Source organism: Mandrillus leucophaeus, unplaced genomic scaffold (genome assembly GCF_000951045.1).
Source record: "Mandrillus leucophaeus isolate KB7577 unplaced genomic scaffold, Mleu.le_1.0 Scaffold17, whole genome shotgun sequence".
NCBI classification, from domain to species: Eukaryota; Metazoa; Chordata; class Mammalia; order Primates; family Cercopithecidae; genus Mandrillus; species Mandrillus leucophaeus.
This window is the reverse complement of record NW_012101698.1, coordinates 4,790,034-4,815,855: the sequence shown is the minus strand read 5'-3', so window position 1 is coordinate 4,815,855 and position 25,822 is coordinate 4,790,034. Positions and strand designations below refer to the sequence as shown.

The following is a 25,822-nucleotide window of genomic DNA, read 5'->3' as shown; positions in this document are numbered from 1 at the left end:
TTGCTCTGTTGCCCAGGCTGGAGTGCAGTGGCACGATCTCAGCTCACTGCAACCTCTGCCTCCCGGGTTCACGCCATTCTTCTGCCTCAGCCTCCCAAGTAGCTGGGACCACAGGCGCCCATCACCATGTTCGGCTAATTTTTTTGTATTTTTAGTAGAAACAGGGTTTCACCATATTAGCCAGGATGGTCTCTATCTCCTGACCTCGTGATCTGCCCGCCTCGGCCTTCCAAAGTGCTGGGATTACAGGCGTGAGCCACCACGCCCGGCTATGATCTCAATTTGTTTTTTAGCTCCCACATATGAGTGAGAACACGTGGTATTTATCTTTCTGTGCTTGACTTATTTCACTTAACATAATATCCTCCAAGCTCATCTATGCTGCTGGAAATAACAGGATCTCATTTTTTTTAATGCCTGAATAGTATTATACTGTATCTATATATCACATTTTCTTTATCCAGTCATCTGTTGATGGACACTTAGGTTGGTTCCACATCTTGGCTTTTGTAAGCAGTGCTGCGGTAAGCATGTGGGTGCAGCCATCTCTGCAACACTGATCTCCTTCCCTGTGGATAAGTACCCAGTAGTGGGATTGCTGGATCATAGGATAGTTCTATTTTTAGTTTTTTGAGCAGTCTCCATATTATTTTCAATAGTAGTTGTACTAATTTATATTCCTACTAACAGTGGATAAAAGCTCACTTTTCTCAGCATTATTGCCAGCATTTGTTATTTTTGGTCCTTTTAATAATAGACACTATAACTGGGGTGAGATGATATCTCACTGTGTTGATATGCATGTGAATTTCTTTTATAGATTTTTCACTATTAAGGCAAAGATAAAAAATGTAGGAACAGAAAACCAAATACCACATATAAATGGGAGCTAACCATTAAGTACACATGGAGACAGAGAAGGGAACAAAAGATTCTGGAACCTACTTGAGGTGGAGGATGGAAGGGGAGAGAAGATTAAAAAAACTACCTATTGGGTATTACCTTATTACCTGGGTGACAAAGTAATCTGTACAGCAAACCCCCATGACACACAATTTTCCACATAATAAACCTGCACATGCGCCCCGGAATCTAAAGTAAAACTGAAAAGAAGAGCTCTGCTCTCTTATGCCAACTGAAAACACGTTTTACCATCCTTCTGTAAGCGTTCATGTGATAATACATAAAACACTATAAAAAGTAGTTACAAGGGCTGACTATAAATCAACGAGTTGAAGCTTTAAAACATGTCCCTTACATAGAAAAAGACGCACAATTTTGAAAAAATGAAGAACTAGGTATAGCTTTACTCCAAACTAAGATAAACATCATATGGGCCACAAGTAGAACAGAAACAATAGAGAGGCCTGAACCTACAGACCTACTGGCTCTAGGTTCTGAAACCAGTAGAGGCACCTTGAGAAAGAAAAACAGGAACCAAAATGATCCTGCAGGGAGCAAGGAATGAGGCCTAATGTCCCCTGCTAAGACAGCCTCCCGGCATTTGAAAGAAGGCTGAACAAAGTTGTGATGTTCCTGAAGCTATACCCTATACACAGACTGTGCCAGCGGTGGTGGACGTGGTGGTGCTAAAGTAGAGACTGCTATGTAAACAAACCTGAGGCCAAGCCACTGGTCAATGCAGTGACTGAATCTGTGATTTCTCCAGCATCCCCATGGGAGGAGCTCAAATTTGATTCTGGATTAGTGGTCACTGTCTAGGCTGAAGGCAAATGTAAAAATGCTAGAAAAGAAGGTGTGAGCACTGAGAAGGAGAGAGAAACATCGTCTATATCAGATTGATTTATAATTTAAAATTCCAAATGCTCAGAAGAATAGCTGCAAACAATCAGGTAATGAATTCATTCTGGAACAATCAATAGTGCAAACTGAAACTGATTAGAAAATGTACCCAAGATTCTTAAAGAGATACAGAATAGGATAATATACATAAAACAAAGATTATGAAACTATGACAGTGAGATAAGACTCAAGAATAAGCGGCTATAACCAATTATAAATCTTGGAATTGAAAAATGTAGTCATTAAAATTAAACTGCAAATGTAAATAGATGGAATAAACTTCAGACTTGCCAAAATCAGAATTTGTAAATTGAAACATACTGAAGAGGCAACAGAGAGAGAGGAAGAGGTGAAATATATATATAAGAAGTAAAACAAAAATAGACATGTAGGATAGTACAAGAATATATATATATATATAAAATATACACACACTGGTGTGTGTGTGTGCGCGTGCGTGTATTTTCTTAATGAAGGTAACAGAATGTCAGAGAAGAAATATTTGAAGAGATAATGACTGAGACATTCCAGAATTTAAGGTTCAAATCCTCTGATACATTAAAGAGAAAATTTAAGAAAATCAAGGATAAAAACACAATCTTAAGAACAACTAGTGAGAAAAGACAAGTTCCTTATAAAGGAACAATAATCAGACTAACAGCAAAATTTTTATCACCAACAATTAATGCCAGAGGTCAATCTTCAAAGAGTGGAAAGAAAAGAGAAAAACCATCAAATAGAATCATATGCTCAGCTAAACCAAGCATCATAAACTACGGACCTCTAGCATTAGAAAGACATAATTTAGTAAAAAGAAACATAACCACAAAAAAAAGCAGAGAAATACAAGAAATAAAAGAAGAAAAAAATCAACCAACTATTTTGGTAACTAGTGAGTGATACAGAATAGACTCATAGCCCAAAAATTCCCCTGTGCTCTGCCTATTCATCCATCCCTCCCACTAATCTCTGGCAAGCACTAATCTTTTTACTGTTTCCATAGTTTTGCCTTTTCCAGAATGTCATATAATTGGAATCATACATATGTAGCCTTTTCAGGTTGGCTTCTTTCAGTTAGTAATATGCATTTAAGTTTCTTCCATGTTTTTTACCATTTTAAATCATAAGACAGTATTTGGAATAATTTTATACCAATACATTTGCAAACTTTGATAAAATTTTTTAAAGTCTAGAAAAATTTAAATCTGAATAGTCATTATAGAAAATCATTCATTAGTTACAATTTCCATACATTTCCATTAATCTCCTAACATCCATAGACACACCAGGATCCTGAGACTAAATGGTTTTATCATTAAGCAATAGATCCTACTTTATATAATGATTATATAAGGTCTTTTCCAAAGACGAAAAAAAGAGGTAAGGATAACTCACGTTGTAAGAATGCAGTATTCTTGATATCAAAACCAGGGAAATGTAACATAAAAAATGTAAAACAACAAATGCAAAAATGTAAGTATATGATAGCAATCGTATCAATAGCATACTTGAATAATAGTATGTTATGGTTGGTTGGATTCACCCCAGGAATGTAAAAGTGATTCACAACCAGAGAATCTGTTAATTTAATTTGTTATATTAACAGGTAAGGGAAAAAAGCCATAAGTCATCTGAATAGATACAGGAAATGCATTACATTTCAGCATGTGTTAATGATAACAAATAAGAAAGGATTAGAACTTTCTTAATGTGACACAGGCATTTACCAAAAATCTGTAAGAGATGTTATGCTTAAAATGAAACATTTGAGGCTTTTTGATTAATGTGGGGAATAAGACAAAGATGTCTTATATAACCTCTACCAATCAGCATTGCATTGAAAAGCCTATCTCATGCAATGAGTCAGGAAAAAGCAGCAAAGAATTAAGGATTGGAAAGGAAACTTGCAGATAAAAATCTACAAACAGAACTAATGAAGAGATGTGTGGCAAGATTGAAAGCTGATACAAGAAAATTCAATAGTTCCTATAAATTATTACCTAGTTAGAAAATGCAATGCCAAAAAGGTACCATTCACACAAAGGAACTTAGGAGAGATGACAAAGGATGTGTAAGACCTTTATGAAGAAAATTATAAGCCTTAATTAAAGGACATAAAAGAAATCCTAGTAGATATTCATAGTAAAGTTTCAGCGTTTATTTTCTAGGTGTGCAAATTTGAGCTACTTATTTATCATCCCTGTGCCTCATTTTCCACATTGGTAAAATAGAGATAATAATAAAATCTACCTCATTAAGTTGTTGAGGATCATGTAAAATAATACATACAAAAGGACTTAGAACAGTACCTGATATATAACAAGTGTTATTATTGTTATTGTTAAGCTGTAGCTTTTAAGACAGTAAGGATAGTGATACTGAGATAGATAAATGGAATATAACAGAAAGCTCAGAAACCTACCTAGGCACATATGAAGTCTGAAGTATAACAGAGGAAGCAATATCAATGCATGAAAAAAGGAAAGAGTAGCAAGAACTGGAGATAGGATGAATGGCTTTCTTCATGAAAAAAACAGACTTTACTTGCCTTAGATAAAAAAATAAACTTAGCTGGATTAAAGGCATGAAAAGTAAGAGTCGAAACCTATTCAAATAGAAGGACAGGGATGGATTTCCTGAACCATACATAGAAAACAGATATGGCTGGCCGCAGTGGCTCACACGTGTAATCCCAGCACTGGCTGAGGTGGGTGGATTGCTTGAACCCAAGAGTTTGAGACCAGCCTGGGCAACATGATGAAACCCCATCTCTACAAAATTTACAAAACTTAGCAGGGCGTGGTGGTGTGTGCCTGTAGCCCCAGCTACTTGGGGGCTGAGGTGGGAGGATGGTTTGAACGTGGGAGGTGGAAGGCTGCAGTGAGCTGCGATTGTGCCACTGCACTCCAGCCTGGGTGACAGGATAAGATCCTGTTAAAAAAAAAAAAAAAAAAAGTAAGAAAAGAAGGAAACAAAGAAAGGGAGAGAGAGAGAGAGAAAGAAAAAGAAGAAAGAAAGAAAACAGATACAGTGAAGAAAATGATTCATAAAATTGACATCAAAACTAAAAATATCTTTAAAAAATCCAAAACTTCATTACAAAGAAAGGGCTAGTATCCACAATATATAACATCTATAAATAAATAATTGATAATAGATAACTGACAGAAGAGGACACCTGAATGAAACAGTAATAAGTAATATTAATAAGGGATACACAAATTAAAACTATAATAAGATATCATTTCATGTTCAGACTGGCAAGAACTTGAGTCAGACCACACTAAGTTTTAGCCACTACATAAACAGATACCTCAAACACTCCTGGAAGGGCACATTGATACAATCACTTTGGAGAGTAATTTGGCAAGATCTAATGAGGCTGAAAATGTACCTACCTGAAGCGCCAACAAATTCCACTCCTAGATATACTCCCTATGTGCATACACCCAAAGACTCTTGCCTATGTACACAAGGAGACAAATATTCTATTCATTGCAGCATTGTTATAATAACCCAATTGTCAACAAGTAGGCAAAGAAATAAACATAATAAATGGTAAATGGAGTATGCACAGCAACTAAAATGAAATAACTAGATTTATAGGCATTAACACGGATAGATGTTGGAAACATAATTTTGAGCCTGAAAAATAAGTTGCAGAATGTCACATGCAGTGATATGATTTACATACATTTTAGAAGCAACAAAATGCCACAATATAGTATTTATGAATACATATAATATATGTTATGTAATAAAATATAAAAACATGGCTTGGACACACATCAAATTCATGATATGGCTGCCGCTGGGCAGAGAGAAAGGACATAGGACTGGCAAGGAGAATCTATGGAACTCCATAGACATTAACATTAATATTTGATTTATTTAAGTAAAGGATCTGAGGCAAACAAATGTGGGGAAAGATTAACATGTGTTAATTTTTATATCAAGTATATCTCTTGATTTTTTCTGTATTAAAATATGTTTCATATACATAGTGTCTGACCTCCAGAATTAAATCATTCTGTGGTGGAACAGACAGAAAATAGACTAAAATGTAGAGAAGCAGAGTGATGACTGACTTTTATCATGCAACCTTGGCCAATTCTCTCAACCAAAAGAATCTCAGTTATCTGATCTGCTGAATGAGGACATTGCAGACCTTAAGGGGGGTGAGTATGTGTTGAGAACACAGCACGTGCTAGGCATGAATCACATTAACACAAGAGCTGGGCTGTGAGCTAAAAACTAAATAGTATTTTATGAATACATCTTAGGAAACAAAGCTACTATTTTGTAAAACCCATCAGAAACAAAAAGAATACAAGGAGGCTTAACAACTGTAGTTGGTCTCTGATTCATGTACATTTCTTTCCTTTTTCCTTATGCCTTTTTCCTCATCATTTCCCTCTACAGATGTAACAATTTAGAGGGCAGAGCTAATCTACTCATTGAAGCCTGAGAAACAGCCCATTCTATCTCCTCTTCACACACAGTGTGGGGTGGAATAGCTTAATGATGTCATCTGTCAAAAGGCCCTGGAGTCTTATTGTTTGTCCATTAGAAATGTCTCTAGCATGGAATCTTCTAATATAGTCAATTCCCCAAGGAGAAGACAGAGTTTCAGATCTACAGTGAGCTCCAGTATGCAGGGGTGATGCAGTGTACGAGGCATAGCTGCAGTTTTCTACAGACCAGTTGCTACAAGAAGTTTAAAATGAGCTCTCTGGTAATAGCCACAATTTTCACTCTTCGAAAATGGATAGAGTCCGGCACTGACAATCTCCCTTGATGTTAAATGCCTGCCAGCCAATTTCTTTCTGAGTTTCTCTATTTCTTTTGTTAAAGTAGGGGACATAACTTTGAATTTTAAACTTCTACTAGCTATACTAGTGAAGAATTTTTACACACATTTATATACATAACTAAATGCTCTATGTTATACTACAAAGGATAAAAAAGAAAGTGAAAAAGTAAATTATGTGTCTTTATTTCAGATATACAATTGAAGGAATTTTGGTTGGCTGAAAAATGGCATTGTAGAGATAATTTTTATATGTACATTTCAACACCTCTCTGCATAAAATGAAGTGTATCCAGTCCTTTTCTCTACTTCAGAAATACTCCTTAATTTCTTCTCCTGCCCTTTTAACAAATCCTACTCCTCTAGGTGTGTCTACCTTAAAGGGTCATTTATGAACATGAAACTATGCTCCTTTCACCATTTCCAAGTCCATTTTCATAATCACTGGGGTAAAGTTAGGCAGTTCATTAGCGCAGAGGAAAAGAGAAGGAATCGGAAGTCAGACCACTGGGGCCGGAACCAGGCCTGCCACTTACAAGTTGTGGCAATTAACTTAACCTATTTCTACCTGGTTAAAATGGGGATAATAACAGTATTTTCTCACAGAATTGTAGTAAATGAAATACTGTATATAAAGTGACAAACAGGTAGAATGAAATAGATGTTAGTCAGAATTAACTTAGTGTCACCATATTGTCATCATTATAATTGTTAAGCCAGCTGCTAGGTGCTGGAAAGTCAATGCAGAGACTACTGTCATTTAAAGGAGACAGACACATCAACAAACACATATAGAAAGCGGGTCCCTACTTAAATGAGGAAATAACCCAGTGGCTGAGGGTCTGAAGGAGCTTTGAAAGCCTAATAATTCTCCCTTGCTGCCATATCACTGTGTATGGCTGTGGCAAGTGACAGAGAAAAATAAATGTTTTAAAGGAACCATGCTTGGATGAGGCATCTGAATGCCTGTTTCCTGAATCCAGGAATTCTAAGTATCTCTTCACAATGACCTTTCCCTGCAGATCACGGAGGCAGAAGGCCGCTACAAAGACGTCTTGGTGCCATCTGAGTCCCAAGGTGGCACTGACATCTGGACCCAAGGTTTGAGCTAAAGGTAGTCAAGGCTGAATTAGAGCCAAGAGCAAAAAGAAAATGATTCCAGATGCTTCCAAACAAGTACCGAGCAAGGCACTTCCTCTGCCTAGCAAGGGGCACCCATTAAAAGGAGGCATCTGTTCTAAAGCCCAGTGCTGAGGTCCCTAGGGCCCTGGGGCCCTGCTGCATCCGCACCCTTATTTCCGCTGCTTACAGGGAGGGGAAAGTCTCTCTTCCTGGCAGAGCTCCCTGCATACAAGCAGAGTCCACATACTCCTGCCAACAGGGCCTTTCCATTCTCCGTTCTCACATTCTGACTTTTTTTTTTCTCTCCTCCAAACCAGAGATGCCTTATTCGATTGTTTCAAATAAGTCAGCCTGCTGGGAACTGTTGGTGGAGGCTGATATTCCAGGCACAGGCATTCCAAAGCAAAGGAGAGCCTACTGCTCCAGGTCACAAAATACTCTTCCTTGTACTAATCAACTTTTTTACACTCAAAAGAAATTTTTAATGGAATATAAAAAATATAATCTTCACTGTTTCTTCCTTCCATACTATATGAAGAGGTCCCAGGTGTTTTTAAAAATCATTTTTTTCTATATAGTGTTTGTTTCTGAGAAATTACAAATTGCTCTAAGTGTCATTTATCTTCCAGCATCACTGTGGAGGTAGGCTTCCAGCTTCCCATCTCCTGACCCCTCTGGCTGATAACAAACAGATGCTTCATGTGAAGGGTGAATCTAATCACAGTGGTGCTGTGCTGTGTGGCCACACATGAGGCTGAGTGTGTCAGGTGGCTGACAGTGACTGCCACATCTGGGAAGGGCTGACATTCACCCATGGCCAAAAGAGGAGATAGAGTGGCCCCTCCTGTCACAGCATCCAACAAGAAAAGAGAAGAACTTCCAGCACCTGAATTTGTAATAGGCTTGGGGAATAAACTATTAATTGAAGCTCTCTCCTAATGCTTAGTAATTCCTGTAAGAATGCGTTTGAAGGTTTGGTACTGTATATCAAGTTGAAATTTTTCAGTTTCCTTCCACTGTAGTTAATTTCAAATTAGCATAATTCAATTTTTATAACGTTAATACATATCATATTTACTAGGACATCCAAAAAAACTCAGCTGAAATAAGAGTTTAATTTTCCCCTATGAGAACTACTTGAAGTTAAAACCACTTTTCTTTTTTTCCTTTTTTTTCTTTTTTTTTTTTTTGAGACAGAGTCTCACTCTGTCACCCAGGCTGGAGTGCAGTGGTGTGATCTCAGCTCACCAAACAGAGATTGACTCTTCCTCTCCCAGCATCAACGCGGCACTGAACCAGGAAGCAACACTTACTAAGCGGTACCCTGTGCTTTCTACCAAACACATCAATTAACTAATTGGATAAAAACTAGTAAAAATGTCTTTTCTATAGGATTTTTCTTTAAACATTATGAAACAATATTCTTTACATGAGATTCACACAGTGCTAGAGCACGATTGGGGTTGTGTGAAAACCTCTATTAAAAAGACCAGTGGCTGTATGTGAATATGGCTGCCTTCATAACGAGTAGAGATAAATGATAATAAAAATAAATAATGATGATAAATGGCTGCTAACTGGGACCAATGTCTCTGGTGAGCTGTCACAAGTCAGCAGAAAATGACATTCCTTAAATTTTATGAAATTAATAATACTTGATTATCCAGAAATACCTGATGAATAATGTGAATATGCTGAAACTAAATGTTAGTTCTCATTCAAATGCAATAATTTGACAACAGGCAGAGGGCTATACAATTAAACATCTTATATTTAAATTTAGAAAACTATTTCTAAAATCAAGAATACTTTCAATTATTGAATTAGAAATTCCTAAACTCTACAAAACCCCATCATTTCATGTCTGTTCTTGTATAAAAAAAATAAAAATTAGCTTATAGAAGACAAGCTGGTCTAAACGTCATCATGAAATACAACTGTATTTGATCCTTGAACAACAGGAGTTTGAACTGCATTGGTCCACTTATATGTGGATTTTCTTCCACCTCTGCCACCCATGGGACAGTAAGACCAACCCCTTCTCTCCCTCCTCCTCCTCAGCCTACTCAATGTGAAGATGATGAGGATGAAGATCTTTATGATGATCTACCTGCACTTAATGAATAAGTATATTTGTGCTTCTTTATGATTTTCTTAATAACATTTCTTTTCTCTAGCTTACTTTATTGTAAGAATACAGTATGTGATACATATAACGTACAAAATATGTGTTAATACTGCTATTGGAAAGGCTTCTGGTCAACAGTAGGTTGTTAGCAGTAAGTTTTTGAGAGGTTAAAAGTTATATGTTTATTTTGCTGTGCTGAAGCTCTTTAGTTTAATTAGGACTCATTTGTCAATTTTTGTTTTTGTTGTAATTGCTTTTAGAATCTTTGTCATAAAATCTTTGCCAGGGGCCATGTGCAGAATGGTATTGCCTAGGTTATCTTCCAGGATTTTTAGTTTTAGGTTTTACGTGTAAGTCTTTCATCCATCTTGAGTTGATTTCTGCATATGGTATGAGGAAGGGGTCTAGTTTCAATCTTCTGTATATGACTAGCCAGTTATCCAAATGCCATTTATTGAATACAGAATCTTTTCCCCGTTGCTTTTGTCAACTTTGTCAAAGATAAAATGGTTGCAGGCTGTGTGGCATTATTTCTGGGCTCTCTATTCTGTTGCATTGGTCTATGTGTCTGGAATGAAATCATGTCCTTTGCAGCAATATGCATGGAGCTGGAGGCCATTATCCTAAGCAAATTAACGCAGGAACAGAAAACCAAAAATCACACAAAGAAGGGAACAAGAGACACTGGGGCCTACTTGAGGGTGAAGGGCGGGAGGAAGAGAAAATACAAAAACTACCTATTAGATACTATGCTTATTACCTGGGTGATAAAATAATCTGCACAGCAAACCTGTGACATACAATTTACCCATGTAACAAACCTGTACATGCACCCCCTGAAACTAAAATGAAAGTTTTAAAAAAAAGTTATATGTGAATTTTCAACTGCATAGGGGTTTGGTGTCCCTAATCCTCACATTGTTCAAGGGTCAACTGTACAAAAAAATGACACAAAACCATTTCTAAAACCATTTTACATCTATTTTGCATCTGTCTTTGCTGTTTACTTTAATTTCTGTTTTTGGTGAATACTCTCCTGTATTTCATACATCCTTACAAACTACCTTAAAATATTGCTAGAAGGAAAAGAGAACAAAAATAGAATAAACACACTAACACATTTGTAGCCAAAAGGACTCAAATTAAAGGAAGCACTTCTAATTAAAGAGACATCTAAAAAGTGTTTTTTTGAGGGCTGGAGCTGGGCTTAGGTACAGTTCAGGAGGGGAGCTTGTTGACCTCTGAAGCATCTTCCTGAACTGGGATTCTATTGATTGTACTTGCCTGTTTACCAAAACACATGCACACTGTGTTTCTTAATCAACAAAAGTATTATAATAGGTGTCCCTTAAGCTAAGGCATCCCTTAATCAACAAAATTATTAATTGATGCATAAATCATTATGTTAATAATTCATTATAATAAAGAAGAATTGGGGATGGGAATGACGTGGTTTAATGCAACAACATAACCATGCAAATCTCTGCTTCTGGTGATCATTTTCAAAGACATGTTGCAAAAATAGGGCCATTGCCTGTAAGCCAAAGCTGTGTTTCATCATGTCCCGTGACTTACCATGCATGCCCGGAAAAATGCAGGAATGAAGGACTGGTTGCATAGGTTGAGAATCCTGGAAGAGTCTTTTAGGACGTAGATACTGCCAAAGTCCACTTGATTGGGATGGACGTAGATAACTGGGCCTTCTCCAGTGCTCTTTAAGTGACATACCTGAGTTCCGCCAGAGAGAAAGAACACAGGAACAGCTGGAAATGGCTAGTCACTTATAGCCATTCCTTCAATAAAAACCAAGGGCATAAGAGGATGCTTATGAGAACTGGCACCCCTTCCCACTGGTGTGCTGTGGTCTCCAGGACACAGCGAGGGCCATGCTGGTCAGACCTGTGAATTCATCCTGGATTTCCTCCCCAGAAAGGATGAGCAGCTTCCCAGGTCAGCCCAGAGCCATGCACTGAGGGGAAACCAGAATCTGGGTCCGCTCCATCCCACACAGCACTCCAGCCTCAACAACACTTAGTACACGGTTAAGGGTCAGCACTGTGGCTGGGTTTGAGTTCCAGTTCTGTTGCTTTACAAGTGGTGTGGCAGGGCAGGGCCACTGCACATAGTTGTGAGGGTTGGAGATTGAAATCCACTTCGCTCTGCTCTCTTCTCCCTGTTCCTTGAGCCAGGCACTGTGTCTGCCCGAGGAAGGTGGCCTTTTTCTTTCACAAAGTTCTAGCTGCTCAGCAAGCCACCCTCTCATGGGCTGCATCTGTGCAGGGGGGTGGGGGAGGGGCACAGTGAGCCTCGTGGGGGACCTGAACTGGTGACATGTTTTGGGGTTGGCCTGCCTTGGTGATGCTGCTTTGTAAGTTAGGTGACTTATCTACAGCATCTTATATGGAAGAGATAAAAGCAAAATCCTAGTGTTTTATGCTCTCTAAGCAATCAGAGTCACATCAAAGAAATGTAAGGTGACATCACTAGTTCCCAAGAAAACCACATGTCTAGGAATACAGAGCCTATTGGGCAACCTCCTGTAGGATTCAATGTTTATCCTTCAACTCAGCCTAAGCAGTGGAGAGCTTTCCATGAATCCCTCTTCCTCTTAGAGAGACTATTTCTCTTAACAGCTTGAGTAGGCTAATATGAGCCACAAGTCAAGTCAATATACAAGAAAAACTCAGGTGAAAGAAAGTGATCTCCTAGCCCATAGGTGACAAACCAGTGATACCCAAACCCAGCTTTGCACCAGGAACAACCAAGGAGCTTATTAAACATACAGATGTGCTGGCTCCTGTACAGATGTGCCGGCTTCCTCCCCTTGGAGATTCTGATTTAAAAGGATTGGAGAGGGGTCAGGCGTGTGGGAATGTGTGTGTGTGTGTGTGTGTGTGTGTGTGTGATAGAGAGAGAGACAGACAGAGAGACAGAGAGAGACTCCTGGTATCCTGTTAGGTTTAAGGATCACTGCTATAAAACACCGCTTCTGTTAGATGTAGCCATAAACAGATTCCATAAAGTCACATCGCACTGGTATTTTACCATTGCAGAGTAAAAACATAAAACCCTACAACTCCAAGAAACTGGGACATATGTGAATACAGTGTGGGCCTTAAATGAGAAAGCTCAAAATGTTTGAGAAGAAGCACAGCAATTTCAACTGCAGTTCTGAAAATGGATTCTCACCAAAGGGGGGTCCTGGCTCCCAAAGATCGAGATGTAAACCATGGATCTGTGTTCTCCAGTGACCTGGGTCTCCAGGGCCAGTGGTATGTGGATGGTGCTGCTGGGGGGGATGACCCCACTAGGGGTGGGGCTGGAAAGCAGCACAGCAGGCACCTCCTCACACACCTGGGGGAGAGAAAACCAGAGGGGTAAGGACAGCACAGCACGGAACAAACAGCATATTCGCTAATTTTGAAGTAAGTGTTTTCCTGAGTCCATAGAGGTCTTTTAGAAATGTCTTATTATTCAAGCAAGCAAATGGGGATGAACACCCCAATTGGGCCAAAAGGAAGTTTGGTTAAGTGGGGTGTGCATGAGGCCCAAAATTCAAAGTGCCCAACAAGATGCAGAATTATCCGCAACACAAATAAGTTCAGGGCAACAGCTTTCCGCTTTCCTTAGGAAAAGGAAAAGGTCCACTTTCCACTTTCTGAGTTCCTTAACCTGGCCCTCTGCACCCTCACGCATCGTCCCGGCTCCCTCGCCCTTCGTGCTCTATCAATAGAGGCGGCTAGTGTTTCCTGAATCCATGATGCTGCTTCTCACCTCCAATCCTTTGCACTTGTGGTGACTCCTCCTAGAATGTCTGTTCCCGTCAACCCGTCTGGCACACTCACCTTGAATTCTCCCTCCATTCCTCTAGGGCTCTAGGGTGGGAACCTTTCCTCTGTCTCCAGGGAGCATCCTGTGCAGTCCTTTTCCACAGCATGCACTGGACAGCACCATGCCACCTGCATGTCCCGCTGACAACTTCTTAGCACACAGCAGGGGCCTCTCCTCTCAACATGCCCACTTTCTGACCCAAAGCATATGCTCAGTTTTTAAAGTGAGGAATGAATGGATGGATGAACGAATGAACAAGTGTCCAGTGTTGACCAATTTGTGTTTCTCAGAAACCTGTTCTACAGCATATTACCAGCTTTTATGCAACAGGAACACAAATAAAAATTTTTAAATGCCACTGTATAATCTTGGGAACCATTTTTCAGAGCCTCTGCTGCTGGGGAGGAAGACAGAGCACACAGGTGTCACCTGCCTGGGGTACACCACAGTCTCTCTGCATCTGGTCTGGCCTAACATGGCCCAGTCTAACTCCTCCCTGTGCCGCAGTGCTCCACCGAGCCTTATGACAGCCTGAGGTCAGACTGATCTCTTTACCTAGGTTTTGACATCTTGCTCATTATGGATTTTTTTGGAATTAATTTTGATTTCTTACAATATGGCATGGAAATACTAAGTATCTTGACGGAGTGCTTGGCTTCCCCTTAAATTCTGTCCCCAAGGCAAGTGCCTCATCCTATGCCCAGCCCTGCTGTGCAAAAGCAACTCCCCCTGACCCCAGATGCAGGCTCCACTCTGAGTTCTTAAAATGATCATGCACTGAGAAGGGTTGACCTGGCCTGCCGTGACGCATCTGAGTGGGTGTCAGACCCTGTCTCCCCTCACCCCCACCCTTGGCTTCTGGTTCTGTCTCAGAGAAACTCATAGAACCATTCTATTTCTCTCTTACATAACAGCCCCGTGACTTATGAAAGGTAGCTGTGTTATCCTAGCTAAGTCTATTCTGTTTCAGATTAAACACACACATGACTGGATTTGCAGATGCCATGGATTGCCATTTTGGTTACTGTGAACATGATGCCTTTTTTTTCAAGTTTCCATTAGAAAAATACAATGACAACATCTGAAGACAAAATTCTGGCTGTGTTCTCACCGGCAGCTATCTCCTTCCTTTACCTGAATGTGGTAATTCTCTGCTGCAGCCTAAACCTGCCTTGGTTCTGTGGCCTTCCTATTGCTGTTTTAACTCCCATTGATCTTGTAGCCAAATAAACCCCCATACGATATTTGTGCATACATTTTAGTTAAAATATTGTACTTATATAACTGAGTTTTATACCCAAATGCATTCTTGGTAAACTGCATCTCAGTAGTAACCTTCCATTACTCTAATCTGCACAGATTTTTAAAAAAATGTTTATCCATCTGTGTTTAACTGCTTAGTCTCCCACCTAGCTGGGTGTAGTGGCATATGGACAGACACATTTCATAAAACATGAAGAGACAATTCCTCCTTTCTTATTCCTGTATTGTCTCTAGCTTTCTGGTCCAACAAATCTACTTATAAATATTGCATTACTTACTGATGCCATTCAAATCACAGCCATGGACATAATGAAAACTCCTAGCTCATTTCCCATGCATGGTTAGTTCACAGGCAATTATTTGCAGGTGCAATTCTGCATGTTAGCTTAATTGACACTTTCCCTTCTTTATCAAGGGTAATTTCCCTGGGAAATTAACAACAGTTTACACCTGCAGCTGTTCAGGCATGCAGCTAGCAATCCAACTATGACTTTATAACCCCATCCTTATGACTATCTAAGGGTTAAAAATCAGCATTACTTAAGGTCATGTGTTCAGGGATGTGGCACTTCAGAGGGATTTCTGTTTCTCATCAAGGGAACCCAATGGAAGAATTAATACTGAAGAAGGAGAAAGGAACTCACCTGAGGCTGGACCTCATAGAATCCTGGGAGGTCATCTCGATTGGCAAGCTGGAGTGTTTTCTCATACGGGTACTTCAGGAAGCAGTGCCCAAAGTCCACCTCTGTGTTGACCAGATGGAGGGCAGGTACAATACACCTGCTCGGAGAAGCCCATCACAAAATTCAAAACAGAGAGCTTGTTTACATACAGAAAACGTAGAGCCCCAAGTGAGATACATTTGTCAGTGTCACATAGTAGTTTTTCTCTAATAACCGCATTAGTCACTTTCAAAGCTTCTCTCCTGCTCTCTTCCCTGTCTCTTGGCCCCCAGTCACCACTTTTTAATCAAAAAAGGACTAGAAGCAGAACTCCTTGAAGAGCTGTCTGGTGGGTAATGACTCACATTTCCATTGTTTTATATATTTGGCCTTCTTTGGGCAAGGGGTGCCATGGCGCAAGATCCTTAGGGTAATGAATCTGTTTCCATGCCAAACAGGGTCAGTGCCACCAGCATGTGGTCCTAAGTAGCTGTGACACTTTGGGCCAGTCAGAAAGCCCCCTAAGGACTAGCAACAGCTCATACCATCTAAATCACAGTAATAATGCTAATTCCTATGCAGAACAGCTGTCTTGGATGCAGAGGCTCAGGGGGCTGCTTGGTCCAGAACTGGCACTGTGACAGGGTTCTCAGTGTGCCGACATGGAGGGGGTGAGGTGGGGGAAGAGGGAAGGAGGGTTGTATGCAGGAAAGAGAGGAGTTGAAGCCCTGTGTTTGCCATTGGTCTATTATTAGGTGACTTGGATTTTATTTGCTGTCTGTGACTCTCAATGTCTACTCTACCCTATGTCATTGTTTCAATATAGTGCAATGGTGAAGAGTACCAGCTTTTGAATTTGCAGAGCCAGCTTCAAAGACTGACCTTACTAAGTACAACCTGTGCAACCTTGGGCAAGCTGCTTTCTGTCTCAGAGTCCCATTTCTCTCATAGGTAAAACGACGATAATTCTAGGGACTGATATTGGCATTATAAACTCTTCTTAGGGTGTTGGAAGACCTCAGCCCAGCACCAGGTAAGTGCCCAGTAAGAGGAAGTGGGCCTGTGGCAGAATCATGGCAGGCTGTCACTGCTGGCTCTCTGGAGAGAATCACTTGAGGCTGCAGTTCTAAAAGCAATTCTTCTCTTAAGAGTCAGTGAGTAGTTCCTATAGATTACACCAAAAATAAGGACATGAAAGAGCCTTTCTTTAACCCCAAAGTTTGTGATTTTGCACGAGGTGAGTGTTCATTTTTAGTTGGAATGGAAGTTGTCTGTTGACCCAGTGACTTTCTTAAAGCTAATCCTTTACGGCTTGAAATACTGTGACTGAGAGGGCTTACACTTCTTGACTTGGGTCACAGAATATAAGTAGAAAACTCACAGCCTCTTTAGCCCTTTTTTTTTTTTTTTTTAAATTTAGGAATTCCTATTGATAGTTGTAGGGAAAGGGGTTGGAAGTATCTGAATACGCCTGCATAGAAAAGAAAAGCAGGACTAGACTGAAAGGCAAACCTGGGCATAGAAAGGACCACATTAGGGTTTTTACTGTTTGTAAACAAAGGAAAAAATTAGGTCTTGAAGGAATACTAAGTAGGTCAAGGTAACACAGTGGGAACCCTAATTTAAGTTATTTCTGCACTGTTATTTATCTTCATCCAAGCCAAAGACACATGAAATGGTGTCGGTCATCTCCCCACCAACCAGCACATCTGCCCCATCTTTAAAGTGTATGTCTTCCTAAGATTCACAAGAGATCCGAATTCCAGAGATTGACATATTAGCATAATTATCACTTTTACTCATTTTCTCTATTTCCTATATATAGCATTTTCATACATACACCTTAAAGTCCCAGATCTGGACACTGATTGCTTTGGGAAGAGTGCGGCCCCAGGATTTTACTTAGGATCACATCATTATTAATCGATGACACTACTACTCTCATCAGCACTGCTGCAATGACTGTAGCTTGGTCAAAAAGACACAGTCAACAAATGGCTGAGCCAGGATTTTAACCCGGCTGCCTCTCTAAAAAAGAGAGAGGAGTTGGAGATGGTTCTGAGGAGTATGCATTGTTAAAGATGAGTCTCATCTTGGGGGCCCACTCCTATCCTGCAATTCAAGTCATGGCCACAGTGTCCCAGGGCAAGGACCTCTTGGCTTTACAGATCTTCCACTGCAGGACTGACAGCAACACCTTCCTGTTGCATAACTCTAGAGCGCTATGTTGAAAGATGAAAATAAAAACGAGCAGCTCTTCACCTCTTCCTGCTAAAACCTTTCGGGTTACATACTTTGAAAGTCAGACCCATTAGAGAGGGTCTGACCCATTTCTTCACTATTCTTAGGGTTCTTTGCCTAAGCTCTACAAGACACACACACTTCTTATCTCCACTAAAGGTGCATTAGAAACATTTGCTACTTTGTCATTTGAATTCCCAGGAAGGCAGGACAAACCCAGTGTGCTTGGGTTGGCAGGCGAGCTGCCTTCTGGGAGGCAGCCCATGACTGGAGGCTCAGGGGAGACTCGGGAGAAGAGCAAGTTGGGGAGTGGTACCTTGCTGTAATTAAGAGCGCCAGCACCTCTTCTCCAATGCCCTCCACGTCCACGACCAGCGCGAGCTCGTATTTCTGCACAGTGTTGGAGCATAAGGTCACCTGGAAAGAAAAAGGTGGCAAGTTGTTCTTCTAAAAAGCACGTTCTCTCTACGGGGAGTGGGGGGCGGGTTTCTAAAAAGCACGTTCTCTCTACAGGGGGGAGAGGAGCCCCTGGAGGACTACGCTGATCGGTGTGGTTTCTAAGTGCTTTATGGATACATAGCATTTTACATTTTTAGTTGAACAAGTTATATTGTGGGGTCAGGACATGCTAGGTGTTTTCAAATGCCAGGGTAGAAACCAAATGGCTTTTAGTACAATGGCTTTGCTCATTTCTGAGGAGGTTTTGTCAAAGAAGCCACATACCTGCATAAGGGGAAAAATGAGCATGAACGATGAGCAATATCAAGCCAACTTTAATTACTGCAATTTAAATTGTTCCCCACTTCTGGGCTATATGAATTATGAAAATGTAATATACTCGTAAAACACTATAGCACAAGTTCTCTTACAGTAAAATAAGTGGCAATAACCATGTCAGTTCCAGAAAATGGTGGAAGAAATCAGTTAGTCTGCTTTACCAAAATCTTGCCCCCACCATCCCACATTCTTTATTACAGCAGAAAATAGAAAGTCCCAAAGAAGGGTCTATTTGAGGACAATAGAATGTGGTCAAAACATAAACAGATTTCAGAACTCATTGGTACTTAGATTCCAATTCTAGCAAGTTGGAGTTAAGTAGTAATGAATTGCACAGACAATTCATTTAAGAAGTTTAGCAGTTGCTAGGGGAGATTGAGGGTCAAGGGAGGCTGTTGGGGGGCTCAGAACATTTTACCCTGTGTTTTTATTTGCTGCTGTGAAGCTGTACATTTAGGCTTTCAGAAGCCTTGTTACGATTTTTAATTGCTTCAAAATTATATGTACTGGAAGAGATAGTTGCAAGTCTAGAAAACAGCTTCTGGCATGGGTTAAGGCTTTTCTATCTATAAATTATGTATCTGGTACTAATTAAAATGTTTTCAGTTGCAGAGGGAATCACTGGATGCTTTAAATTTGAATCCACAAAGACCTGGCTGAAATGCAGATCAGGAGGAAAACTGGAGCTTGGAGAAAGCTTTTCCAAATATAAAGGAAAAATAAAGTGAAGATGAAGTCATCGATTTGGAAAGAAACAGAGAATCCTAGTGTGACTGTAACCCCCTGTTTATGCATCTGGGCTGTGGCTAGAAGGAAGAACAAGTGATTTTGGCAGAAGGCTGCTAGCAAGACGCTACATCTTTTAAAATCTTCCTGAGATACCCGGGAAGCAACAACAACAACAACAACAACAGCAACAAACAACAACAGCAAAAGAAAAGAGGGAAGACAGTTAAGGGTGAAATAATTTCACTGGTGGCACTGTGAGGCCATAACCAAGGCAAAGCACTATCCTGATTGCAGACAAAACATGGAAGGACGAGTGTTTCTCAGTATAAGGAAGCCGAATTCTCATGGCTTTTTCTGCGGAACTCAAGATAAGGCACTGTTAGTGATATCACATCCACATCCACCATGAATGAAGTCCAGATTCAGATTACAAAGCTGAATAAACCGGATATCATCTTTGGCATAACAGTGGCCATGTATTGGTATCTAAAGGATCTGAGTCTGAAGGAAAGATAAACCTAAGTATCAATAAGTTCTGAAATCTGTTTATATTATTACCAATGGGTGTACTGTCTGGATAGCAGTGGCTTCACTAGAAATACCTAGAATCCACTCCTCTGGTGAAGGCAGTACATCTAGATTAAGGTAAAGCCACTGGCGCAGTGCCCATTGCTTTGCCCAATGTATTTGTGTCTGGTTTATTTCCTTATAGGCTCACTTTTCCCTGTAAATTGACAGGCATCCCCTCCTGCTGACACTGGACAGCAGGAGGGGATGAGGGCCCAGTGGCTATTTTGAAGGCTCAGCTGCTTGGCTGTGTGTGCAGGAAGGCTATGCACTTTACCCTGATAGCAGCAAATCCCTGGGGGCGAATGGTGCCACAGTCAGGAGTGACGGTGAATTCTTTCGGTTTCATTGAGGATATTTCTTCCTTGGTCCAAGACGGTCTTTTGTAGTCTGCATTCTGCTCGCAATATGAAATGCTTTTACGGCCAAGGCCATCCCCAGGGACACGCAGTTTGAAAGTCATGGGGACCAAAGAGGTATTATTGAGAGAACATATCAAGGTATGAGAAAACCCTGGAAAATAAAATATGATGTGAGAAATAAAAGCCCCCCAACACCTCCCTTGACCCTCAATCTCCCCTAGTGACTGCTAAGCTTCTTGAATGAACTGTCTGTGCAATTCATTGCTACTTAACTCTAACTCACCCTAAATATTATTTTTATTGTTTCATTCCATCAATAAACACATTTTCATTCAGTAACATATCTATTCTTTTATTTATGCATTCACTCAATGAATATTTACTATGCATTTACTATGTGGGAGGTTAAACACCAGATACAAAACAAGCCCCTTGATTCCCACCCAGGCCCTTCTAGGGAGGCAGCCTCTGTTAGTAGTTTGCTGAGTAGTCTTGCAGAAGTATATTTTGCATTTATTTCTTACATAAAAATATATAGTTTTGCATGGAATCCTGCTTGCTCTTTTTATTTGCCAGTGTGTGAAAGAAAAAGCCTGCATGGTTTTGCCTGCTGGGTGACCCAGAGCTTGCCAAGACATGATAGAGTGTGTCCTGGACCTGACTGGGGATCACGCTCGTAGGGCTGATGACACAGTAACAAAAAATAGCCTTTCCCAGGAGAGACTTTACGAACTGCTTTAGAGCCAGCCAGAGACTAACACCTGGCTTTTACCTCTCTTAGACAAAGCTGCTTTGTCATCATATTCACCTTCGTTCCATGAGGCTCCTCTCTTGAGAGATGTGGATCTTCCTTGCTTGGCAAGCATACACTAAGCTCTGATTTTCTTTCTTTTCTTTTTTGTTTTTTTTTTGAGATAGAGTCTTGCTCTGTCGCCCAGGCTGGAGTGTAGTGGTACAATCTTAACTCACTGCAACCTCCACCTCCAAGGTTCAAGTGATTCTCCTGCCTTAGCCTCCTGAGTAGCTGGCATTACAGGTGTGTGCCACCATGCACCACCATGTCCATCTAATTTTTGTATTTTTAGTAGAGACGGGGTTTCACCATGTTGGCCAGGTTGGTCTTGAACTCTCGACCTCAGGTGATCCACCTGCCTTAGCCTCCCAAACTGCTGGGATTATAGGCGTGAGCCACAGTGTCCAGCCACTAAGCTCTGATTTTTGATTCCCAAGGTAGCTATTGAATCTGGTACTGCTTTCAGAACAAGAATAATAATCTATAGACACAGGAGAACAAAAATGCATATTTCTACTGGATGGAAATGCTACTCTTCTACCTTGAACTCTGCTGTAATAAAATGTACTTGGTCTCTTGGAGTAATGACTGTTGCTGTCAGGGGTATTTTGAGTTGATCTACTTCTGCGTCATGTCTCAGTTTTTGTCCACACATTAGGCCATTGGAGGAAACACATTCATGTATCCTTTGTGATAACGCTCCTGCCAACCTACTTGGAAGATATCTTTCATGGAAAAAGAACTGTGAGATTGAATGCACTTGAAGGGTTATTCTTGGAAATTCCAGAGGAATTGCTTGAAAGTCAGTTTCACAATCATGCTACATGTGACTTTCCTCAACTTACCAAATAACTCTTGAAACTGTAGATGGCTTACTTTATTTGATCTATTTGTGAGTTAGATGTTCTGTGAATGTGGAGCATATTATGGAAAGTGGGTTCTATAAAGATTCACGTGGGTCTTCCAAACCATTGCCCAGACTGCTTCCTTAAAGCCAGAACTTTTTCACAGAATAAAGCCAATTATGACCTTCTAGTTACAACAATTTCTTGTACTAGTACCTATAATATCCCATATTGCTTGTCAAGAAGCCTAAATGAAGGGGATGCTGATTTGTTAAAGACTGAAGGTCATTAATAAGAATGTTACTTCTAGGTTTCTAGTTGCAACCAATCCTAATACTATTCTATCTACAGTTCCACCTGAATGCAAGTACTTTACAGTTGTAGACCTCTATGCTCCCTTTTTCAGTGTCTAGTAAATAAAAAGTCAATATTTATCTGCCTTCTCCACAAATAATTAACAACATAATTGCACGGAATGTCTCAAGGATTCACAGAGGCACCTGATCTTTCTCCCAATACTTGTATAATGATTTAAAACACAACATTCTCAAGAGGTTCAATTCTCCTTCAAGATGCTTACTTTCACCTGACCTAAAAAGCCCTGAAGAAGACCAGCAGAAACTAGCAGTGGAAGATTACAAGGCTGTAAAGGAAAAATTACAGTTCTTTAAAAATATGGTATATTATTTGGAATATGACCTTTCTACTAAAGAATGGACCCTATCTAATGAGAGTATTAAATTGATTCATCAACATGCAGGACTAAACACGAAATTATAATTGAGAGACTATGGGGGATTCATGGAATATTTTAGACAATGGATTTTTAATTTTTCTAGTAGAGTAAAAATCTCCACAAAGCAAAGGGAACTGTGTTGGCAGATCATTATGCAAATCAGGTGGCATTTTTGTCATTGTCCATAGAAATAATTCAGAATATGGGAGATCAATAAGCACATATATCCAACTCATTTTAGACATATAAAATTTAGCCTCAGATTTAGAAAACAAACATTGCCTAAAATTGGGAACCTCTGTTCATTCCAATGGTCTCTGGAATACCAACTATGTCCCCAAATCTAAGATGGTCTTTGACAAAAATGTTTTACCTATGGTAAAATAGAAGAGATGAAATAATCTCTGAATAAGAATCAATGGGGAAATTTCCCCTCTGCAGCTGGGGATGTGGCTGGCTCCTGCCTCACATCCTGCTACCATATCCAGAAACACTGTACAAGTGGGATGTGGGTCTCTGGAATATACGTGGACTGGGCCCAAATCACAAAGTTCAGAATACATGCTTGTAATTGTAAATTCTTTGGATGGGTTTGAGCCTTTCTGTACAGAAAGATCACTGCTACGACTGTGACTAATAAATTGTAGACTATAATTTTCCCACCTGGGGAATGCCACCTAACACTACAAGAGTTAAAAAGAATTTTATAGTGTGTTAGCCCTTTGGTAAAAATTTCACAATCCACAATCTTTGGGAAATGTAAAGCATAGAAATAGTATTACTGATCTTAAGTTGGCCCAGTTCTCTGAGGTTCTCATCATTCCTTGATGAAGAATTTTACCTTTAGCTCTGATGGCCATCGGATCTGATTAGCTCCCTCTGTAACTCATAGACTATTCACTTTATGAAATAATAACTAGAAGATCCATGTGATTACAAGTATTTCATCAATTTGAGTCAACCTTGCTTCATGCAGACATAACAAAATATTGTGAGAACCAGCTCATCTCTAAGTTTAAGAAGACTTCCCTACAATCCCACCCTCAGAAGTCCTCCCCTCTTTCTACCTGAAGAATGAGTACCCTGAAGAATATACCAATGAAGGTCTTCTTCAGAGCCTTCTAACAACTGACCTTGCAGTTAAATTATGAAGTGGATATCTGAGGAAAAAGATGCCCATAGAAGCTAAATTATTGACTGAAAACATGTTGAAAAATACTCTCACTGGAGATCTCAAATAGAGGTTTTCTAAAAAAAACAGAAAAAACCTTCAGAAGCAGATGACCTTCAGAAATAGACTGCTATTTCAAGTCCCTTAGAACAAGCAGACTCTACCCACAGTAGATAGCTTCTGCTCAAGACTGATGGGATGAGATTTTGTTAGATGCCTGCCGTTACTGATTCTCACACTCTCCCTTGTGTCCTTTTGTTTTTATCATTTTGCCTTATTACTCCTTGTTTCCTATCTTAAGGTTATACAATTTTGATACACCCTGTGATGTCTCCCTTACTGTTATCGACAACTTGTTTTGGGCATGTTTTGTTCACACCTACTATGATCTCTTCTGCCAACCTTTCTAAGATCATTCTGTGATCATTACAATCCGGTTTTGCTCCCGACTCCCTACTTTACACCCTTCTAAGGTCAACTTAGATATTTCTCTTTGAGCTACATACTGCCAGTTTATATCAGTGCCACAGAAGAGACACCGGTAATGCATCTTTCGATGCTTTATCTGAAAAACTCTGTCCCCAAATCCCAGATAGGTTATCATATTTTGTAATAACTTCTCTGTTCACATTATTCAATGGCCGAGTTCAATAAATACTTGGAGGTTTTCAAACTCCTTATTTTCATTCAACACATCCTTGTACCTCCTGAAAAATAGTGGATTTGCAGATATTTACCTAGGCCTTTAGTGTATCAGCTAGCATGCCAGTTGTCATTTGGTCCATTTTTTCTTTGACCCATCCAAGGATTCATCTGTGCCTCAATGTTCCTTCAAGGACAATCACCACCCAGTTCTATTATCTGACTCTCTCATGCTACTGCAGCTGTAGTCAACAGAACTAATTACTGGGTATGTCATCCAACATCCAATCCTACCATCAAAAATCTTTATAGCCATAGAAATTTCAGAAACCAACATATAGTACTATTTATCCACCACCCATTTATCACATCATCATCAATTCCAGCAGACCCTGATGCAAAATCTGTATCTTTACCACCAAGCAAATGAATGCCACATCTCCAACCCTAATCTATAACAGACTTCTTTTTAGGACTGGAATTAATGCCAATACAGGGATAATACTGTCAACTTTAGTTAGCTTCAAGTATTCCCCAGCACTATATTAGCCTCTGCAAACCTTTTTTAACCCCACCCAATATGTCTGTCATTCTGAAACAACTAAAATATTCCTCCAATTCTTGGCTTACTTCTGGAACGATCAGTCTCACTTTTGCATCAGGAACTATACGCATCCCTATTAGTGTTTCATTCCTGAGCTAATAACAAGCTTATGCTCATCTGTCTCATTAATGCCTTCCTACTTGCACATGTGGGGTAATAATTAGAAAGCTTCAAATGTGGCCAGGCATGGTGGCTCACACCTGTAATCCCAGCACTTGGGAGGCAGAGGCAGGTGGATCACCTGAGGTCAGCAGTTTGAGACCAGCCTGGACAACACAGTAAAACCCCATCTCTACTAAGAATATAAAAAAAATTAGCCAGGTGTGGTGGTAGGCACCTGTAATCCCAGCACTTTGGAGGCTGAGGCAGGAGAATTGCTTGCTTGGGAGGTGGAGATTGCAGTGAGCCAGCATGGTGCCACTGCACTCCAGCCTGGGCAACAGAATGAGACTCCGTCGAAAGAAAGAAAGAAAAGAAAAGAAAAGAAAAGAGAAGAGAAGAGAAGAGAAGAACAGAGAAGAAAATAAAAGAAAGAAGGAAAGAAGGAAAGGAAGGAAGGAAGGAGGGAAGGAAAGAAGGAAGGAAGGAAGGAAGGAAGTTTCAAAGTTTCAAAGTTTCAAAGTTTCAAATGCCTCTCCACATCCTCCAGTGCCACCATGCTTCTTTGTGTCTGATTGATGAGAGACCAATCCACCTGGGGAAATAATGGTACTTTGTTGGAGTCATGAGGCTTCAA

The 25,822-nt window shown here is 40.1% G+C and overlaps 1 protein-coding gene across 2 annotated transcripts in view; it reads right to left on the bottom strand.

Moving 5' to 3' along the window:
* Window positions 1-25,822, bottom strand: part of HYDIN (HYDIN, axonemal central pair apparatus protein) — a 423,190-nt gene that overhangs the window by 244,074 nt on the left and 153,294 nt on the right. For both annotated transcript variants that reach the window (XM_011976766.1, XM_011976767.1), the window contains 5 exons: window positions 20,211-20,446; window positions 18,177-18,277; window positions 15,602-15,737; window positions 13,053-13,217; window positions 11,439-11,591 (listed from right to left, as the gene is read on the bottom strand). In XM_011976766.1, coding sequence (XP_011832156.1) covers window positions 11,439-11,591; window positions 13,053-13,217; window positions 15,602-15,737; window positions 18,177-18,277; window positions 20,211-20,446 — 791 coding nt within the window. The remainder of the gene's footprint in view (window positions 1-11,438; window positions 11,592-13,052; window positions 13,218-15,601; window positions 15,738-18,176; window positions 18,278-20,210; window positions 20,447-25,822) is intronic.